At 34.5% G+C, this 19,593-nt stretch overlaps 1 protein-coding gene across 3 annotated transcripts in view; it reads left to right on the plus strand.

Moving 5' to 3' along the window:
* The window catches only part of CEP120 (centrosomal protein 120kDa), a 40,014-nt gene extending 20,640 nt beyond the window's left edge, over window positions 1–19,374 (plus strand). For 2 of the 3 annotated variants that reach the window (XM_014953445.1, XM_014953447.1), the window contains 5 exons: window positions 1,108–1,269; window positions 4,897–5,019; window positions 6,464–6,562; window positions 16,499–16,644; window positions 17,342–19,374. In XM_014953445.1, the coding sequence (XP_014808931.1) occupies window positions 1,108–1,269; window positions 4,897–5,019; window positions 6,464–6,562; window positions 16,499–16,644; window positions 17,342–17,582 (771 nt within the window). In that variant the 3' untranslated portion in view covers window positions 17,583–19,374. The remainder of the gene's footprint in view (window positions 1–1,107; window positions 1,270–4,896; window positions 5,020–6,463; window positions 6,563–16,498; window positions 16,645–17,341) is intronic. The other variant, XM_014953446.1, reaches the window with a different exon arrangement.
* Window positions 19,375–19,593: the final 219 nt, after the last annotated feature.

Below are 19,593 nucleotides of genomic sequence, written 5' to 3' on the forward strand. Positions count from 1 at the left end.
CCATTGTTTCCAGATCTCACTGAACACTCCCAAGATGAGGAAATAGGTGTGAATCCTCAGGGAAGCTAGTTGCATGAAAAGAGAAAGAAAGAAAATAAACTGCCTATTTTGGTACTTCAAAACAAACTCACAATTTTGTAGGTAAACTGCTGTGGTGATTTAGCAGTCCAACAAACTCTCTCTTTCCTCCTGTAGCTCAGATTAATCAGCTCCTCCTGTGCTTGTGAGGAAAGTTAAGAAAGCTTCCACCACAGGGGTGGGCTGGTTGAGCTTGTGTCTTGTTCAGTACTCAGGCTGTCTGTACCCCTTGATGCGGTTTGTGCTGTAAATAGTGTCCAACTTTACCTTCAACATGTATGCAAAAAAATCTTGTGATTAGGTTTGGCTAATGCATTTCAGTCTGACTAAAAGTATTTATTTTGAATCTCATACATGTTTGTCTCAAAAGTTGCTCTAAATTTAGTGAGATTCTGACCTGAGGGTGTAAAGATAATAAAAATCAGTGGATTCCAAAACCGTCTAGACAAAATGATGTAGGGTTCATTTAGCAATTCCACAGTGTGAGAAATAGGGTATCTGGAGAGGTTTCCATTCAGCTAGCAGTTATCTGGGCCAGTAACATCTTTCCAGAAAGTTCAAACTTGTTAAGGACTGTTTTTCTGTTTAGCTCAATGAGAAATTATCTCAATATGCTTGGTTTGAAGAGTGCAATCTTAATTATCTAAAGGCATCTTGGCCAGACCTGTGACTTCACTGTTTCTGCACTGGAGTATTTCTAGCATTTTAGTTTTTAGTAGAAAGGTGGATATAAAATTTGCCTTTAGCAATACCATGTAGAAGACAGAGTAGAGATACGCATAGCTCCATTTTTACAATAGTCAAGCAAGACTACGTATGTAGCCCAAATGTAGTAATTTGCAGGTCATTAGTCAAACTGAAACCTAATAAAAGTGTATGTAGCAAACATATAGATAACAATAGAATTTCTATTGTTTAATTTCTGAAATGGATAACATTTTTTCTGTCATGAGTAGAAGTAACAGTTGTAAGAAAGGCTCTTTAAGCACTTACACCTACGGGTTCATATAGAAATATTTCACTTTTAAGCTTCAAAGACTAAAGAAGGAGTTGCAAGCAGAGCATGAACGAAATTTGCAGGAGCTACAGGACTCTGTGCGGCGAGCCAGAGAAGAATGTGCACACCAGGTTGAGCTAGAAAGGTCAAAAATCAAACAGCAAGAAGAAGACAAGCTTCGCTTACAGCAGCAGGTAAGTACACTTAAATTTTCTGCCTCAACCACTTACTTAAGTAAGCGTTTTTTTAAAATAAGTATTCTAAATTCAGCAATGATTTTGAGGCAAGCAGATTCTGGCAACTTAATAATAAACGTTTTATCTCCATTGTTCAGTGAGCTATATGCTGGGATCCATCTCTGTCATCTTGCTCAGTAGCAAGGCCAGTTTGCAGTACAGTGCTTATAATTATTTTTTTTCAACGCTGGAAGTCAAACATACATTGCATAAAGTATACATTACGTGTAGAACCTGAACAGCAGTATACATTTCAGTAACTTAAGTTGTTAGCAATTAACATCTAGCAAAACCTCTAGGTAGTTTGACTATGCAGTTCATTTTATTCTGCCATTACAAGAGTATTTCTATTATCCTTATGGGGAGGGGGGAGAAATTATCTTGTTAGTGTTATATTCTATTCTGAAAATATATTATACCAAGAAAATTTACACCACATTCTTTTGTTGGGGGAGCTAGCTTTTTAACTAACAATAAGGCTAGTCTAGCTATTTTTCATGACTCTTTAAGCATACTGTAGAACTTTGAAAGTTAGTACTAGCTGGTTTTGAGCAGTTGCAATATTAGACACCAAATCTGTTGTTAAGTAGGTTAAGATCTTGTTAATGTGTGTTTTTCAAAATACTTCGTTTATGTAGGTGAATTATTTGCTTCAGTGCTTTGCATTTCTGATACGGTGATAATCCCACAATAGCTTTGACTAATTGAGGAACTGCAGCAGCCAAAGGTATATTTATGTATTAGGAAGAGTTGCACTGGGATTTTGTGGGTTCTTTAGCGTATGCTGATGTGAAAAAAGTACATTAATATCAGTGTTTAATATTAATCACAGTACAGTGAGCTTTTTGAATATAGCCAATTAAAAAAATGCTGCTACTCTAGAAGATGGTAAGCTTGGCTATTTTACTGAATAATCATTGAATTGAGATGAGCAGTTTCAAAGTGCAGAATGCAGTCCACTTCAGAGTGATAAGTGGGTCACTTCTGCATTGCAGATGTGTTGGCAGCTACTGCTGTAAGTGTCCAGACAAGATAGCCAATAGTTCTTCAGGCTCAAGCGGCCAAATGGCACCACCTAGGAGTCATCTTCCAGATTCGTTCTTTTGACTTCCATTGACTTTGTTATCAGCTAGGTTGCAATACCATCACAATCACTTTATATTTCCTATTCAGAACAGCCGTACTGTATCAGATCAAAGATCCAGTTAGCTCAGCATTCTGTTGCAGCAATGCTTGGATTTAGAGGGCAAGAAAATAAGAAATGGGACAATAAGAAAATACAATTTTGGTGTATCCAGCAATACCATTAAGAGTTACTTGTACCCTCAGCCAGAGGCAGCACTTCATATTCACTAGCCATCGGAGAAAGTATTCCTCGTGAACTCATCTGATCCCTTATCCCTTTGAAAAAGTATTTCTATTTTTAGCATTGCAACATCCTGTGGCAGTGCATTCTAAAATTTAATTATGTGTTGTATGTTTAAAGATTGTTCATTTTAAGCTCATTGCTTAATAATTATGAAGACTACTTTGGTGCCTGTGCTACATACTGTTCCTGATTGCTTAGATGTCTGTCATACTGTCTCTTTCAAACCAAAGCCCGGCTATGTTTTGTCTTGCTTTATATGAAGGCCATTCCTTCCTGCTTGTCCTGGCTGTTGTATGCTGTTCCTGCTATTTTGAATCTCTCTCATGCTTCAGTATGAGGTGGCTATTTGTCCATATTCTGGACAAGACAACCTTTTTTGTTTAGCTCTGCTGGAGGTGGAGCGGGATTTTGTTTGTTTGCTTTGGAATGTTACTGTACAATGGTTCCCTTTGTAATGTGCACAAGCAGAAAGTTCCTGTTGCTACCACTTCTGATGGGCCTCTTTTTTTTTTTGTTTACCTTTTTTGGGTGTGGTTTTTTGTTTAGATTTTTTTTTTAACAAGGAATGTTCTGAAGTAAATTGTAATAGATCTACACAATATGCTTTGTCTTATTACTTACACAATTTTCACACTTGAATTGTAGCGTGCCCTAAATGTATAACTTGTTTGGTTAGAAACCCCACTATGTGCAAGAGAAGATACTTGAAGCATCCACCTTGAAGTACGTCACTCTTACTTCCTGAATAAGGGAGCTGTGCTTCATTTGTATGATTTATGCGGTTCCCTAACAGTCCACATCCTGAGCTCTTATGATAGTGTCTATTTTTGAAACTGCTTTCAGAACCAAGCAAGAAATAAAACAAACTGTATAAGTTCTCAGGATAGCTGCTGTTTTGCATAACTAAATAAAACAGCTACTGTCTTTGTCATTACTGTTATGTGTGTGTGTCTGCTTAATTATGGAAATATTATTAAAATTACAGAAAAATTATTAAAAATGTGAAAAAAATTACTGCAAATGGAAAGGCGACAAACAATAGCATCTTTTGTCAAAGTTGGCTATTGCAGTTATATATGAAAAGTAACTGCAGTGAACTATGTTTTTATATGGCTCCTTAGGAAGCATCACTGCTTTTTTACATCACTTCTGTAAGAACAATAGCTTGGAAAAGCGAAATTTTGGAAGAAAAACAGAGGTGACACAATTAGGACATCCAAAGAGTTAAAATATTGATGTACTTACAGAAGAAGTTTTAGGCTTTGGAACAGAAATGAATTATCTGAAGCATTTTTGCCCAGTATTCTAAACTGTTGGATACAATTTGTGGAAATAGTTGTATTAACTAGTTGGACATAAGTACAAGTGCAGCATTTGGGATCATATTCTGTGATGGAGTGTGTCAGTTCCATCAGGCGTATTAAGGTATTTATAGTTTAATATTGTTTAACAGAAGAATGTAAGCTACTCTTACAAAACATCTTATTAAAAAAAAATCTTAATATCTTTGATATGGTACAGTGAAGAAAAACTGTTAAATATTTGACTTGCTTAGCTTCTTTGTAGCAGAGTAATTGTGTATTGGCATCAGTTTTTAAGTTACCATTTTAAGATGAAAAGCAAAGCTGTCTCTTTACAAAATCTTCATGAAACTGTGGAAGTACACAGTGAGGGCAGAGGTACATAGCATTAAGTCATTAGTCACTGAAGTCTTTCTACGTCAGCCTTTCTTCTAAATCATTATTTGGCTGTACAAAGTATTAGTTGTTTCCTTTTCCAGACATTCCTAAACAAGTTATGCTGGTGAAATTGAGTAAGTAATAAAACTTCATATAGTAGATAACACTGTTGGCTTTCTTTAAAAGATGTGTGTAAATCTAAACAGTTTTGTTTTCTGTGTTTCTTCGGCAAGTCGTTTTGGAAATGTGAACAGTGATGTTTATAAATCTTGATCTTTTGTGTATGAGGGCAGACTTGTTTTTTCTTTCCAGTAGTGAGCAAAGATCCTCTTTAAAATTCTTCGTATTAAAACATTGCTGTATGTTTATGCTGTATGTTATGAATATGTAGCGTTTGGTGTCTGTTTTACATCAGATAATGGACAGTAAGATGTTTGTTCCAGGATTAAGGAGTCATTTAAGTTCTGTAAACTGTTTGTTTGGCTGTGAATGGATTTTTCTGCTAACTTGCATTATATTTTGGTATCTTTAATGTAGCTTTATGAAGCAGAAAATAAGCATAAAATTTTGGAGAAGGAATTTCAGCAATACAAGGAACAGCAAAGTAGCAAACCAGAAATCCAGCTGCAATCGGAAATAAATCTTCTCACTTTAGAAAAGGTATCTTGGCTTTTTGTGGTCTTTAAAAACTGTCACAATGATAATAAAGATGCAGAATAATCTTGCATGATAAACCAGTTAGGTCCATTTTGTTTTACTTTTTCCAACAATTTATTCAGGCTTTAAATATTCAGACACAATTAAGTTCAGCAGTGGTCCTATTTCTATAGAGGAAGCAGTAGTGTTAGAAGTTAAGGCAGGAAAAAAAAATAACCTATATATTTACATTGCTGCCATCATGGTTTATGCTGGGGACTCGGAGCATTCTGTTTATAACACTACATGAAGATGAAGATTTTCTTGTGAGGATTAATTTGACTGGTATTCCATTATCTGCATTGGGGTTTTATTAAGAATTTCTGAAAAGAGATTGTGTACTTAGCAGTGAAATGGAATCACTGTCTTATGTTGATTTCTTAGAAATCATACATGCCTTTAGTAGAGGATATTCTGCTTAATTAAAACCACAGATATGGGCATCTTGTGGTCAGAATTATTGTAAAGCTTGAGTCAAATTGTTGACTAGGCTGGAAAAATTGGAGCAGGCTCGTTGACACAAAATACTCTCACAGTTATATGGCATTTCTGTATGTTACTGTATGTTTGAATAACTTCTAATAATGCAAGGAGATAATTCAAAGTATGATTTTGTCTCTACAGACTTTTAAAATTCTTATCTTAATTATTTTTTAGTTTTTATATTTTTGTTAGATTAAAAAAATTAGTGCTTTAAGATCTTCACAAATTTAATGGCAAGTAATTATTGTATGATTAAAAGAAAATAATCACTGGTCAAAGTTGTTAATTAAAAATGCTTCATTTTCCAGGATACAGTGTCCTATGTGCTTCATAACTGTTTTTATTTGCCTTTTAGTACTAATTTTTTTTTTGCGCAGAAAGCAATGAATTTTTAGCATGTAACATTTTGTAAAGATTTATTTAGATAGTAAGATCAAAGATTCACACTAGATGCATAGATTTTTAAAGGCTGGTTTGAACAGATGTCCATTTCAGAGAAAAGAATGTAGCACGTATCTTCCATCAGCAGTAGGAAAGAAAAAAATACACACCTTTTAAAGGCAAGATTTGTCCATTAGTGTTTCTGTTAAATTAGTTCTTATAACCTTACCTTGGAAAAAAAAAGGGAGGAGGGTATTTCTAATTTGAGAATCTTATATTTAAAGGTTACGTCAGTAGATTTAGTGCTAAAAACTAATCTCTTTCCTTTTGTATAGACAGCTATCCAATAAAAATAAGGCTATATTTTAAACAAGAAAATGTTCATGTGCCATAATATTTATCTTATATTACATAACAGCTTCAGATGATGTTGTATGTTACACTACATAAACACTTCTTAAACCAGACCCTTTGTATATATACATCTTTCAGTTATTGTTACTGCTGTTATTGCTTCAGCTGATATGATTTTAATTGCTTTTAGGTTGAACTTGAAAGAAAGTTAGAGTCAGCTACCAAGTCAAAGCTGCACTACAAACAACAATGGACAAGGGCTTTGAAAGAACTTGCAAGGTTGAAACAGGTATGCAGGTTTTCTTTTGTTATATGAGACAACCAAGTCAATGTGGTATTGGAAGCTACTTATTATTACTTTTAACTAAGGGCAGTTCTCATTTTATTAGTTTTTATTTTTGCAAAATTAAAACTCTGAGCTATACTTTTTACAAAAATTAGAACAACAAAACTGGTTTGAATTTGACATAGGCTTGGTCTTTCCCGAGTTCAAAGCTCTGCAAGGAGGCGTGATTCAAAAAGAAAAAATTTTATTAATATCATTCCCAATGAATGCTTGCCAGCACTTGCAGAGAAAATATTTTGTCATAATTGTGCTGTATTTTAATTGTAATGTGAAGAGTAAAGATGAGAAAGGAATCTTAGCTTTTAGAAACAATGGTTTACGGTTTGCTGAATGCTGTAAAATGATGTAAATTTGCAGAAAGTCTAAACTGGAAATGAAACTTTCTCCTGCTTTTGGAAATCCCAGTCTCACACTGTGGCCTGCTTTTTTTACTGCTGTGTTTTAACAGAGCTTGTGTGTGTGTATATATACATATAAGTATATATATAGAGTCCAACACACATGACTTGAAAGTACTTTTTTCAAACTTGGAGTAGTAGCTTCATCCTCACTGAATCCATATGCCTCTACATATTTTGGGTCATCGCCTGTCTTGCATGAATCACAGTAAACACTACGTAAACAGTATACTTAAGAATGGCAAGTATTTCCATTGGCCTTGGCAAACAAATTAGTAAATCATTAATCCCTGTTGCTGAACAAACTTTGACACAGACATAAAGCTTCAGAATTCAGGTTTAGTAAGAAGTTTTTATTACCTGTATTCACACCTACTTCCTGCTTGAGAAAAAGTGTTATTTTTCTTTAAGGGTAATAGTTCATTCCTACTACTAGAGTATTCAGTTTTTGGAGAGTAAGAAGCTAAAACAATCCTCTCTTAACTGATAGTTACCTTTCTTAATCTGTATTTCTCTTTAAAGAAAGTAGGTGTGTTGTGTAATCACTACCAGTAATTAAAAATTCACATTATTTGATGTCTTCAAATTGATCCTTCTTTGCTTAGTGATAAAAGGAGTCATGAATTCTCATCTCTAATTTGTGAAACTTCTATGTTTGACAAGATGGTAGAAGGAAGAATATAATATCTTATCTCTCTGATTAAGATTTCTTCACCAGCCATGAAATGTCCAGGCTGTTTTTTCTTACTGACATATTTAAAAATTTGTATAGAATAGAGAAGATTGTTGCTTGCCAGATTAACACTAGTGTATATCACTATCAGTTTTCTTATTATAGATTTCATCACTGTAGGCCTGACAATCTGAATTTAGTAATATGTGAAAGTCTGAATCGTAAAATAAGTTGGCATGTACAGTGAATTATGCTACCTAAAATGTTTCTACTACAGAACAAACCCTTTTCAGAGGAGTTTCTTGTGGTTTTTATACTCCTGTTCCTCATCTTATACTTAGTCTATTGATAATGGATTTAAGTGACTTTAAGAGCCAAATAAAAGTTGAAGCAAAGATGATCAAAAACCGTTTACTGTGTTTTAAATATAAATTTGGAAACTGTTGCTTCAGGAATTCTAGATTTGCTTTAGTTCAGATGATTTGTGCAATTGTGCATAGTCTGACCAATTTCTTGTTTAAATTGGATTAGTACCATGTTAATTTTGCATTGCCTCTGGTGAATAGCCACAGGGCTGTAATCTGTGCCAGTAATTTGTCACACCAAAGCTCTCTAGAGAACTATAGAAAACATTTGTGTAGTGAGGATTAGACGCTGAAAGCCATATCTTAGATTGTTAATAAATGTTAATGACAAAACCCAGCTGGTAAGTCTTGGAAATGAGATCTAATGCTTTGTGCCCATTGCCAAAAAAATGTTTAAACAGAGATTTCCATTACTCAAAGGTGACCTAGTACAGTCAATTTATGAATTAAAGAAGCATAATCTACAGGCTAAGCATTTAGTAAAATGCTCTTCTGATTTGCAACCATAAAAGTCAATGTTTCCTTAATTAAAAAGTTTCCTTTTACTTTGGAACTAGTTCTTAGCACACATTTATGATGGTTTTATATTTTGCAGAATATGCGATATGCAGTACATAACTGAGCAAAGTATGGGACTGTTAATAGAAAATGTTCTAAAATTATCCATGTCTAGGATTTTGAATGCTAAACAGTGGTAACGAAAAAAGATCTAAAGTAAATGAGAGCACCCATAGATCATTCTTACCTGTGCTTAACAAAGTACAGAAGATAGTTGAATTTAAACACAGTTTGTAAAGCTGAGTGAAAATAGACTTCATCCAGCTTACTTTTCTTCCCTCTCTGTTACTTAGTGCAAGTCTGTGTTAAGGCTTCATTTATTATACCCCTGTTCAGTTTTAGAAAGACAAAATAAGTTAACTAAGTATCTATGCACCCAGGTAGATTTTATGCTTTCCAGGTGTTTCAAAAACTGTTTTTCAGATTTTGCTGAGTGGTGGATCTCCATGTTACACAAATGAGACCCCATAGTTTTTGTGTATGTGAGTATTATTTCTTAAAGTAATCAAACAATTCACACAAAATTGTATATGTACTTACAGAGATCTTAGATGCTAAATTCAGTGTGCAAGAAACAATGTATCAAAACAAAAATCAGAGCTAGCAGAAATGTCATTTTTCAGCTGTGGGTATCCTCTGTTATGATCTAGAAAACCAAAATCTCAAAATATACATACATTATGCAGTGTTCTAGAAGAAATATTTAAGTGTTTTAATGTGTTTGCGCCCTAGAGATCTGTTAAAACCAGCACTGATGCATTTGTTTAAACAACATAGACCGTATTGGCTGGCTGACATTCACTCTGTCTTGTCCAGTGTCTTGCTTATCCACTCAGTAATTTGATTAATTTATAAGTAATTTAGCCAAGGATGGGATGTAAATCTTTGTTTAAAAAAAAAAAAGCACACACAAAAAAAACAGTTGGAGGTCCAAGTCTTGGTTAAAAACTGTGTCTTGAAACCATCCAGGCCCTCCTACTGACTTGTCAGCTCTGGGTTATTTTCAGAAAACTTTACTTGAGTTCCTTAGCTTCAATCGTAAGTTTTTCCCACAGACTTGCATGGTATGTGTGAGTGGGAGAGTGAATAGTGGCTGCTATTTAGCCATTGTTTAGTCTAGTGTATGTATGTTTACATCTCCCTTTTGGATTTATAGGCAGCTATGGCAAAATAAAGATTGTGCTTCCTTGATTGAAGAGCCTCTTAACTAGAGCACCTGGCGGCATACAGGGATTCTTTTATGACCTGACTATAATTGAAATTTTGAGGGTTTTTCATTACTGGTTAATTTTTATTTAATGCTGATATTCCTGTAGTGCCGTAGGTTTCCAAACATGATTGAAGTTACCACCATGCAAGCTTCTAAAACAGTATTCCATATCTCAAGCACTATATTAGAGATACAAACTAATGAAGAAAAGTAGTAAATGATCTGATAATTAGTATGTGACCTTGTTTGCATTAAATTTTATTTTTTTTTATGGGCATGTAAGAGGAGGATGGCAAAATAACAAATTAGTAAGAGAAAGGAGTATTGGTGATAAGTTTATGAAGGCAGGGAAGGGAAAGAAAATGAGCAAAAGAAATAGCCTGCTAGCAGTGCCGAGAAAGTCATGGAGGAGAATATAACCTGGACTCAGTAAGAGTTTAATGCAAAAATCTGCACATGATACTCCTGGTTTGTCTGTGGCTGCCTCACCTATGGGATAGTGGCTGGTGGTAATTAGGTGGTGATGCGAAAGTTAAATTTCTAAGTGTTCTGAGTTTCTGGTGGGTCTTGTCTTCTATCCACAAAGCAGCCTTGCAGCTGGTGATTCCAGAGTATTTCCTTACCTGAAGTTTAAAATTGCAAAATTCTAAAAGTTTAAAAATTAAAATTCTAATAGTTCTTACTGAGTCTTGAAACAGCCTGGCTGGCTACAATAATGGACCAGGCGTAAATCTGAAATGTTCCTTATTTCAGCATACTTTACACTTCCAGAGAGAATATGCTCCTATAAAGTGTATCAGAAAATCTTGACTGAGAATTTTAAGCATGTGAGTATGTATGTAAGAACGTGTGTGCACTGAGGTACGCTTAAAACCACCTCGTATTCAACTAGAACTTATTTTTTAAGTATACACAGAATAAAAGGAAGATGTTGCAAGTGAGTTTAGAAATGCTGGGCTTTACTGCTACACAATTACAGTACTATTAAAACATTTTATTAATACTGGGGTTTTATTTTCAAACATCCCACAGTAAATTGTGCTGTATTTCCAGTACTAATACGCATTTGATTCCTTCTCTGGCTTAAAAAAAAAGTGCTTATTACCAATGGATTGTTAAACTGTGATGGAAAAGATTAAATACCTGAATGTCTTTGATAAAGTGACACCAGTGTCATTATTGATGAAGAAGAAATCCTTCCTTCTGTCCCATTGTAACAGAAGGCAGTCTTTTTATGGTCCCTCAACATATAACAGAATTGTATATAATTAACTCAAAATCAGTATGCCTCACTTCTTATCAAATAACTGTTGTAAATTCTTTGCCATCTTCTTGTATTGATGGGTTATTAGGAAATGGGTTTCTGTTGCTCTGCTATGAATGGTGTACATAGAGCAAGTTTGCTGTTACGCACCATAGAAATTGTTATGACAGACTTCTAAAGGAGTCAAAGACTAATGTTGGGAAAGACACTTGAAAATGAAGGGTACAAAGGCTGTAACTTAAATTATACACAAGATCCATCATAAGTTAATCTACAAACCCCCTTTCACTTGCTTTCATATCTTTTTTCCAAGTGGAACTGTCTTAAACTGAATGCAAGGGAAAGCTTGCCTCAGAAAATGCTGATTATTCTTTTTTAAAATTTAATATTATTGTGTTAAAATCTCATTATTCAAGGTCTTGGCATGGAACGCTACAGAAATTCTTGACTTTCACTGTTACAGGACTAAAATTCATCTCACTTTTTCCCTTACCCCTCCCAAACAAGGAAATACCAAATATTTGCCATGTTTACATCAAATTGTATTAGTAATAAAATGAAATTTCTAGTCACATTTGTTTGAAAGGAAGTCCTACCCAACATTAACTTGGAGACAAAATGTACCGCTGAGAGTTTTTCTCCGCTATATAGAAAAAGGAGAATTTAGCACTCTATATTCAAGCTTACTTCCCTACAAATCTAGGCATATTATCCTGAGCAGTGACCATTCTCATGAGTGACACTGATTTTATATTTTTGTAAATTTTTTAATAGACATTTTTCCTAGAGAAAAACATAAAGGGACAGGAACTGAACAGGAGATTCTTCAGGAGAGCCTTGCTTTTCCTACATCTCTCATTTGCTTTTGCATCATTTGCTCTTTTGTGCTTCTCTTGGTTTTATTAAACATCACTAAAGATGTTTCTTAACCAAAAAACCTTATGGGTCTGAAACTAGCTAGTTCAGTGAGGGCGTAAAAAAACCAAGGTATTAAATGAGAGATCCTTTCTAATCAACAGGAAAGAATTAGGAATATTCTGTTGTCTTCCTGGTCTGATTGAGCTTTGGGTTTTGTTCTGTTAATCTTCAGTATATGTACTTTTTCTATCAGTTTGTTTAAAATGCCTTTTTTTTTTTTTGTTTGCCATTGTGAGCATGTTGCTGAACAGCAGAAACCTCTAGATCACTGAACTTTCCTGCCTCAAATAGTATTGTAATAACTTGTCATGAAACTTGTAGTCCCATGTGCTTCTTATGGCCAGCACACAGTTATGTCTGTCTTCTGAAGCTGCAACTCTCACAGCACTTTCAAGATCTTTCCTTCTAGATCTGAATAATACACAAACTGAAGGCCTGGATTAGAAGACTTCTGTTCAGTGTGGTCGCTGCTATTTGATGAACTGTGTATGTTATATGTCTGATTGTAATCTGCTTCATTAGTAGTCAGGGATGTAATTTTCTGCTGATGTGTTAAAGTCTTTGCTGTGCTGGTAATAAGTGCTACTCTGTTTTGTATTAGTTTTCCAGTATTTAGTTTTCAGGTGATGATTGCCCAACATACTTTCAAAAATATTATCTTGTAGAGTTACTGAGACACACAAATTTGACAGTCTTACATTAATACCCCAGCTTCCCATGACACTAGTCCTAGTTTAAAATGGGACAATTAGAGCATACTGAACTGCAGAGCAAGGAGGGTTTTTTTTCCAAAGTTAATTATTTCCTTACCATCTGCAACAGGGCATTGGACTGAAGCTAATCATACCTACAAATCATCATAGATAGAAAGGCTAGAAAAGGAGATACTGGCAGTTAGAAGTTCTGTCTCCTGTAAAAGATTTAGATTTTTGACATGATGTAAGAGGAAGGTATCAGCCTCATCCAGCACAGTAATGAGGGTTTTTTCCTATGGATGATCCAGTTTGCTTGTAAATTGCATTCTTGCAGAATTTATTGTGACTCTTTTCACTTTCAGATAGCCAGATTGTACTAGACAGATTAATTCTAAAACCAGTACTTGGATATGCAGGCTGTACTGTATCTACTACAGGGATACGCATAGCAAGTTTCTTTAGTTTTGTCTACTCAGGAAAAGTAGCTAGTCACCAAGCTGAATTATTGGATTCTTGAAATTTCTAGACTTATTCTATATCTACAGGGCAACAGCTCCTATCCTGAGGCTGAATAGAACTTTACAAGGAAGATTTAACACACTTAAAATTTTAGGTCTCATGTTGCCTTAGGGTATGAATCTCAACTAATAACTTTTTTTTTGTTTGTTTTAGACACAGCATTATTATAACTTTATTTTGAAAAGAATTTAACTTAGGCGAGTGAATGAGAGCACCAAGGATAGTGATAGTCTCAAAGAAGTAAATATTAGCCTTTCCTCATACTTCTAGATTTTGAGTAATTGAGATAATTAGGTTTGCTATCCATTTATTTACTTGTACTGTAACTTAAGTTGTAGTGGTTGTATACCAACCTATTTGAAACTAGATCATGCTCAGCATTTTATCTTACCTCCTGCAGTTAGCAAAGCGAACAACTCAAGATAAGTACAACTATCAAAATAGCTAGCATAATTCCATTCTTCCTTGTAGCCCATCGTATACCTCAAATCTGGCTTTATTGTGTGGATGCCGTTGCCTATCCAGATACTTGGAAACCAGAGAATACCATTATGATATTCACTGGTATTTTCTTAAAAAAAAATTAATGAAACAAACAATCAAAGAGCACACTCTGTCTCTTCTTTGATAAATCTTTCAACAGTACTACTTGATCTGTAACATTTTTTAAAATACAGATGTCTGTCTCAATTTAAAACATTCTGTGATGATGAAGCACCTGATGTGTCTGCTATATTGCATGAGTGATTAATTTCCACTGTTTTAGTAACTTGACACATGCCTCTAGTTGGAATTTACCTAGTTTTGACTTTCAGTCCGTGCTTTTCATTGGGTGGAAAAAGCCAAACTAGCAAGCTGATGTGAAATACCAGTCCAGCGCATACAGAGGCGAGCAGTAGGTGCACAAGATCTAGAAACCCAGCTTAGCTATCTTTGAATAGCTGCACTTAGTCAATTAGTTATGGTCATGTTTAACAGACATCAGGGAATGTATTCTTAATACATGTTTCCTTTTCAAACTAATTTGTATTTTTGTCCCCATAGTATCCCACTCTTCCATATCCACTTCTTCCCCACTGAATAGTTTTGTATTGGCAGCAAACTGTTTTCTCCAGAATGCATTCCTCTTTTTATGAATATATCAAAGAGTAGATTCTTGGTGGAGCGCACTGTTACCTTCTTACTGTTATGGATGAATCAATTGCTATCTTTTTTCTGGTCTTCTAAACCCTGAATAACCCGAGGACTTTTCCAGAACATCTTCGTGTTGTGATTGGTTGTAGATGGTTTCTTTGGTGCGGTGTTTTATTGTTTTTTAAAGGTTTTTTTAAGAGTAGTTGGAAGTGTGACTTTCATACAAAAGCCAGATTCATTATTCTAGCTGTATCCATATGTCCTGTTAGTTTTGGTTTTAGTTATGATTTCAACCAATTTGTTGAAGTAAGTCCTACTGTTAGTTTCTGGATATTCCTTAGGCCTCTCTTTAAAGAAAGACTAAAATAGAATGGAGAAATAGTTATTCCTGTGGTGTCAACACCAATTTTAGTGACAGATTGCACATCCAGTTAAGTCTTGAGACCTTGTATTTCAATTTCCTTAGAACTCTTGAAAACTCTTGGACAAATATCAGCTGGCTGTAGTGACTTGTTAATATTTGTTATATGTATTTGTAGATTCCTGTCCTAAAACATTCTGCTTCAGTCTGTGTTCTTCAAACCTGTCCCACATAAAAATGGGTGCCTTTCACATGGGAATGTTCTTCTGCAATGAACTGCAATGAAAAAAATCGAGAGATGGGGAAGGAAGGACTATGGCTTTATCTTCCCCAAGTGCTTTTCTTATGCTTCAGTCATCTATCAGCTGTAGACTTTTTGGCAGGATTCCTGCTTCTGGTTTGGTTCTTAATATTTATCCCTTTAACAAGTTGTTTTTCAGGGTCTTCTGGCCTGTCTCACTAATTTGCCTGGCTGGTGTGTTGAATTCAGTATAAAAATAAAGTATTTTGGGATTACATACATGCTATGATTTCTTGTCAAGTACTTCTCTATTCCATTGCCTGCTCATATCAACAATTAGAGTCTTTGTTTATACCAAATCCTTGTGAAATTCAGATTTTCTTATCACTTATCGATGATCAATAAGGAGTACTTAAGATCCCTAAGTACTAAAATCCCATCTGAGATTTGGGAAACTGCCCGACTATTATTTCAAATACTATTAGGTTGACTGTATAATGAATACACTCACACATATCAAACAAAATTATCTTTTTTTACTCCTGTAATATAAAACTGATTGTGTTAACAAACAGATGAAAGCAATGTCAGAATTACAAAGGTTACCTTGCACTTCACAATATGTCTGGATCCAGGATGTTTGTGTAACCTCCTGCCTTATTTTTGAACTACAGGAAGAAATGCCATTTTTACCTCAGGTTTTCTGTCTCATTTGGAGTGTAAGACTGACTGTATTGAGTTATTGCACAAGGTCATGTAGAAGATGACTGGTAGGAAAACAAGTGGACAGAGGACCATGCTTCCCATTAAGACACTTTTCATGTCACAAAGTGGTAGTGGACTAAAACCCTAGTTTTGTTACAGTGTCTGTATAGACCTTAAAAAAACAAAATCACAAAAAGAAGTACCCAAACCAAGGAAACTTTTAGAACAGACAGATTAATTGGATTAAATCCACAGAGTAAGTTAGCTAAGGTTTTGCCTAGAACTAGACAAATGTAAAAGGAAACCTCACCAGAGTTCTGTTTTCAAGGCTCATTTTTAACTACGAATTGCAATTTCAAAAAGTGGTTCTTGAAGCTTTGACACTAGGCACTATGGGGCTGATGATGGAAGTTTCCCACAGCTATTTAGCATTTTCCTGTTCTTTATTTCTCAAAAAAGTAGTGGATGTGTAGTGGATGAATAAATCTCAGTATCTTGATCAGTTCCACAAGCATAAGTTTTATGTTTACCAGGTTAAGCTAGAGTTTGTAAAAAGGTTCATAACATTTTTCCTCTTTTGTTAATGAGAAGATATCTGTGACTGAGCTTCAGCTGATCAAGCCTGAGCAGGTTTGCTGCAATTGGGATAGTCCTGGTCTTAGTGTATTTTAGATATCAACAGCTAAGTCAATCCGTTTAACTCCTTCATTTCTTATACTGCTGGAGACTTAATTGTCATTACTTCATTCCTGTTGTTTTGCTAATGTCACTATAATTAGTACTTTAACATGTAATCACGTAGTTGACTGAGTTATGTCTTCATCTCTTCCCACATTAGCGTGAACAAGAAAATGCAATGGCTCACCTTAAAAAGCAGCAACAAGAGCTGGAGCACATGAGGCTACGCTATTTGGCAGCAGAAGAAAAAGAGCTGGGGAAAACAGACCGACAAGAGCTGGAGGATATTAGAAATGAACTTAACAGGTATAAAAGCATTTGTAAGATTCCTTTTTATTTTTCCCCTCCCTTCTCTTTTCTTGCTGTCTGCCTCAAAATAGGAGAAGGTTTGGTTAAATCAAGATTATTGGACTGTCAGACTAGTGAAAGAGCACAGTTTATTGTCCCTTTAGTAAAGATGGCACATTTATAAAATGCAACAGTACTGCAGTATAGGAAATCTGTGCTTAAAGCCACTGAACTGTGTTTTTTATGTTATGGTCATAGTTGTACAGCATCAGGTTTTTTTTTCTATTTTAAACAGTCAGTTCTAAGGGTAACTGCTGCATTAATAAAAGAAAGAGGCATGTACTATTTGCATTTTGAATGTATGAAAATTTAAAATCTGCCTAATGTCGTCCTCCAAAAACTCTCTGCAGTCGTATGTTCTGTATGTTGAACCTCTTTAATTTGAGTGCCATTTGCATTATCAAAATAGGAGCCTTGGTAGCAAATATTGTAGTTATGTATACATGTAGAAGAGGTATTGTTAGCATTGAAGTATTACTTTTTTTTTACTTATAGTTGTCTTTTGTTAGAGAGAGGATAATTTGTTACCTTTTATAGATTTCTTTATTCTACTAAGTACTTCAGTATATAAATAACCTGAAGACTTAATATGAAATAATTAGAGCGGTTTTTAATATGCCTTATTGTCTGACTCTTTCCATTTTATCAACATCAGACTGAAGCAACAAGAAGAAGAGAGAAAGCAATTGCAAGATGTTAGAGATAATTCTCCTGGTGGAGTGGATAGTCTCAATTCTAGAAAATTAAATGAGAACATGGATGATTATCTCTCTCGTTTGATAGAAGAGAGGGATACCTTGTTGAGAACAGGAGTATATAATCATGAAGACCATATTGTAAGTGAACTTGATCGTCAAATCAGAGAAGCTATTGCAAAAAGGAACATCACTAAATAGAAGCATGCAAGAAGTTGTTAAAAAGAGCCAAAATTTGAACAAGTCATTTTTGTAAACCTGAACTTTTTTGTAAAACATATAAGGTCATGCTTAGTTTTGCACACTCTTAGCTCTTTTTTGAAGTTCATGTATTTGCAACATGTGAAGTTAAGCACAGTTGTAAGTTTTATGGGGATAATGGTTGTTTTAAAATGTTTTTATACTCGTATGTTTATATGTGTAAATATATTTATCTTGTGTACTTTCTTCTGAAATGTTCTCTACCTCTTTTTGCATCACCTTGGCTAGGTTTATTTGTAATATTTTTAACAGTCATTCTAAAAGTTTGGGTCAATGTTGTCAATAATTTCTTTCAGTTTCTAAAAAGATCTCTTAAGTTATACTAGAGAAAAGTGACATCAGCTGTTTTCCTGGACAGAGCTCTTAATTCTGAACCAAAATTTAGCACTGACCAAATGTCACTTTCTTACTAAATCACAAGGTAATCAATTTTTAGTTCTCCAACTGTAGCTAACGTAACTAAATTCTATAGTAAATAAGAGACAAGGTTCTGAGTGCGTGGGGGGAGAACTCTCAAAGAGTATGAAACTGAATCAATTATTAAGTAACTAGCCTGATTGTACAGGATGAAAATCCCTGTGTTGCCCTAGGAGTTTTCCACATAGGTCTGTAAGGGTGAACCCAGGAGTGTGAAGACCTAGTTTAGCAGTATACATGCATTCTTACATCCATCCCTAATGAGCAAAGATATTTGAAGCACTAATTCAGTGAATTTATACACTTTAAGTTCTGAACATGTACATAAAAAAGGAGCTTTTCTAAGTAAAGATGTTTTCCTTAATCAAGACCTAACCATTTTGTAGTTACTTAACATATATTTCAAAGCATGTTATCTTGTTACCACTTAAATTGTACGTAATGCTCTGTTTGATTGTGGAAGTACGAACATGGCACAGTGTCAAGGTGTTAAATGCTGGAAGAGATTTTGATTTCCAGCCTTCCTTCTATTTCAGTAATTTTAAAGTTACTGTCCTGTAGACACAAATGTTTCTGTATTTGATTGTCGAGTGCTGAAAATGTCCTAGGATTTATTACTTTTAGAATGAACAAAGATACCAATGCAAAAATATTTTTTACTACATAAAATCAGTCAACTTCCATGGACTTGGCTATATACAAGTGGCTTTCCTGGTTTTTATGGCATTAATTATAAAATGTTTTTTTATATTGTATCTGGCTTTGCCTCTGGGTGCATTGTTTTTCCTCCTCCATGCCATGGTCGTATCTCCCATTAAGTGAACAATTCATCTGGGCTCCTTAAAGTTTTAAACAACCTGTATAAACATAGAGATCATATTTTGTGAGGAGTTATCACTTATCAATACTAGACTTTGTAGGAAATCTTTTGTAATACTTTGCACAACTCTACTTTATTTTTCAAATTTAGTGTGCTTCAAGAGATTCCTCTCCACTAGCAAAGCAAATGACACCTTCATAAATCCAATACAAATCCATGAAAAGTAATTTTCTTTTTTTAACATCATGGCTTTGTCATATCAGTGATGCATGATCATATGCAATTATTTTAAATGGATCAGGGAGCTTTTGTCTTGACAGGAAGACTTGCTCGCTCACACTGTTCTTCAAATATTTGCTCAATTGCTGGAAGTGTAGTTTCTTCTTCAAACGCTGGAGGGTGCCTTAAGACTTAAAGATCACGAAGATTGTGTTGACTAAATTTTTGTAACTGGTGATTTTTTTTGAACTGGTATATGTGTGTTACATTATTAAATAAAACTCAAATTTTGAGTATTAAGGATTTTGTGTTTATTTTTTGACTACGTATTTGAACTAAATTTTTTATTTACTATTTTTGGTGATATGACAGTCCATAAAATGGACACATTCATTTTCAAAGTTAATTTTACTTTTTAATTTCTAAGTGAATCTCTTCCATGACTAGTGAAGAAAATGGCAGTCATGTTGCTGTAGGGCTTAAAAAGAAACTACT

Source organism: Calidris pugnax, unplaced genomic scaffold (assembly GCF_001431845.1).
Source record: "Calidris pugnax isolate Ruff unplaced genomic scaffold, ASM143184v1 scaffold209, whole genome shotgun sequence".
Lineage (NCBI taxonomy): Eukaryota > Metazoa > Chordata > Aves > Charadriiformes > Scolopacidae > Calidris > Calidris pugnax.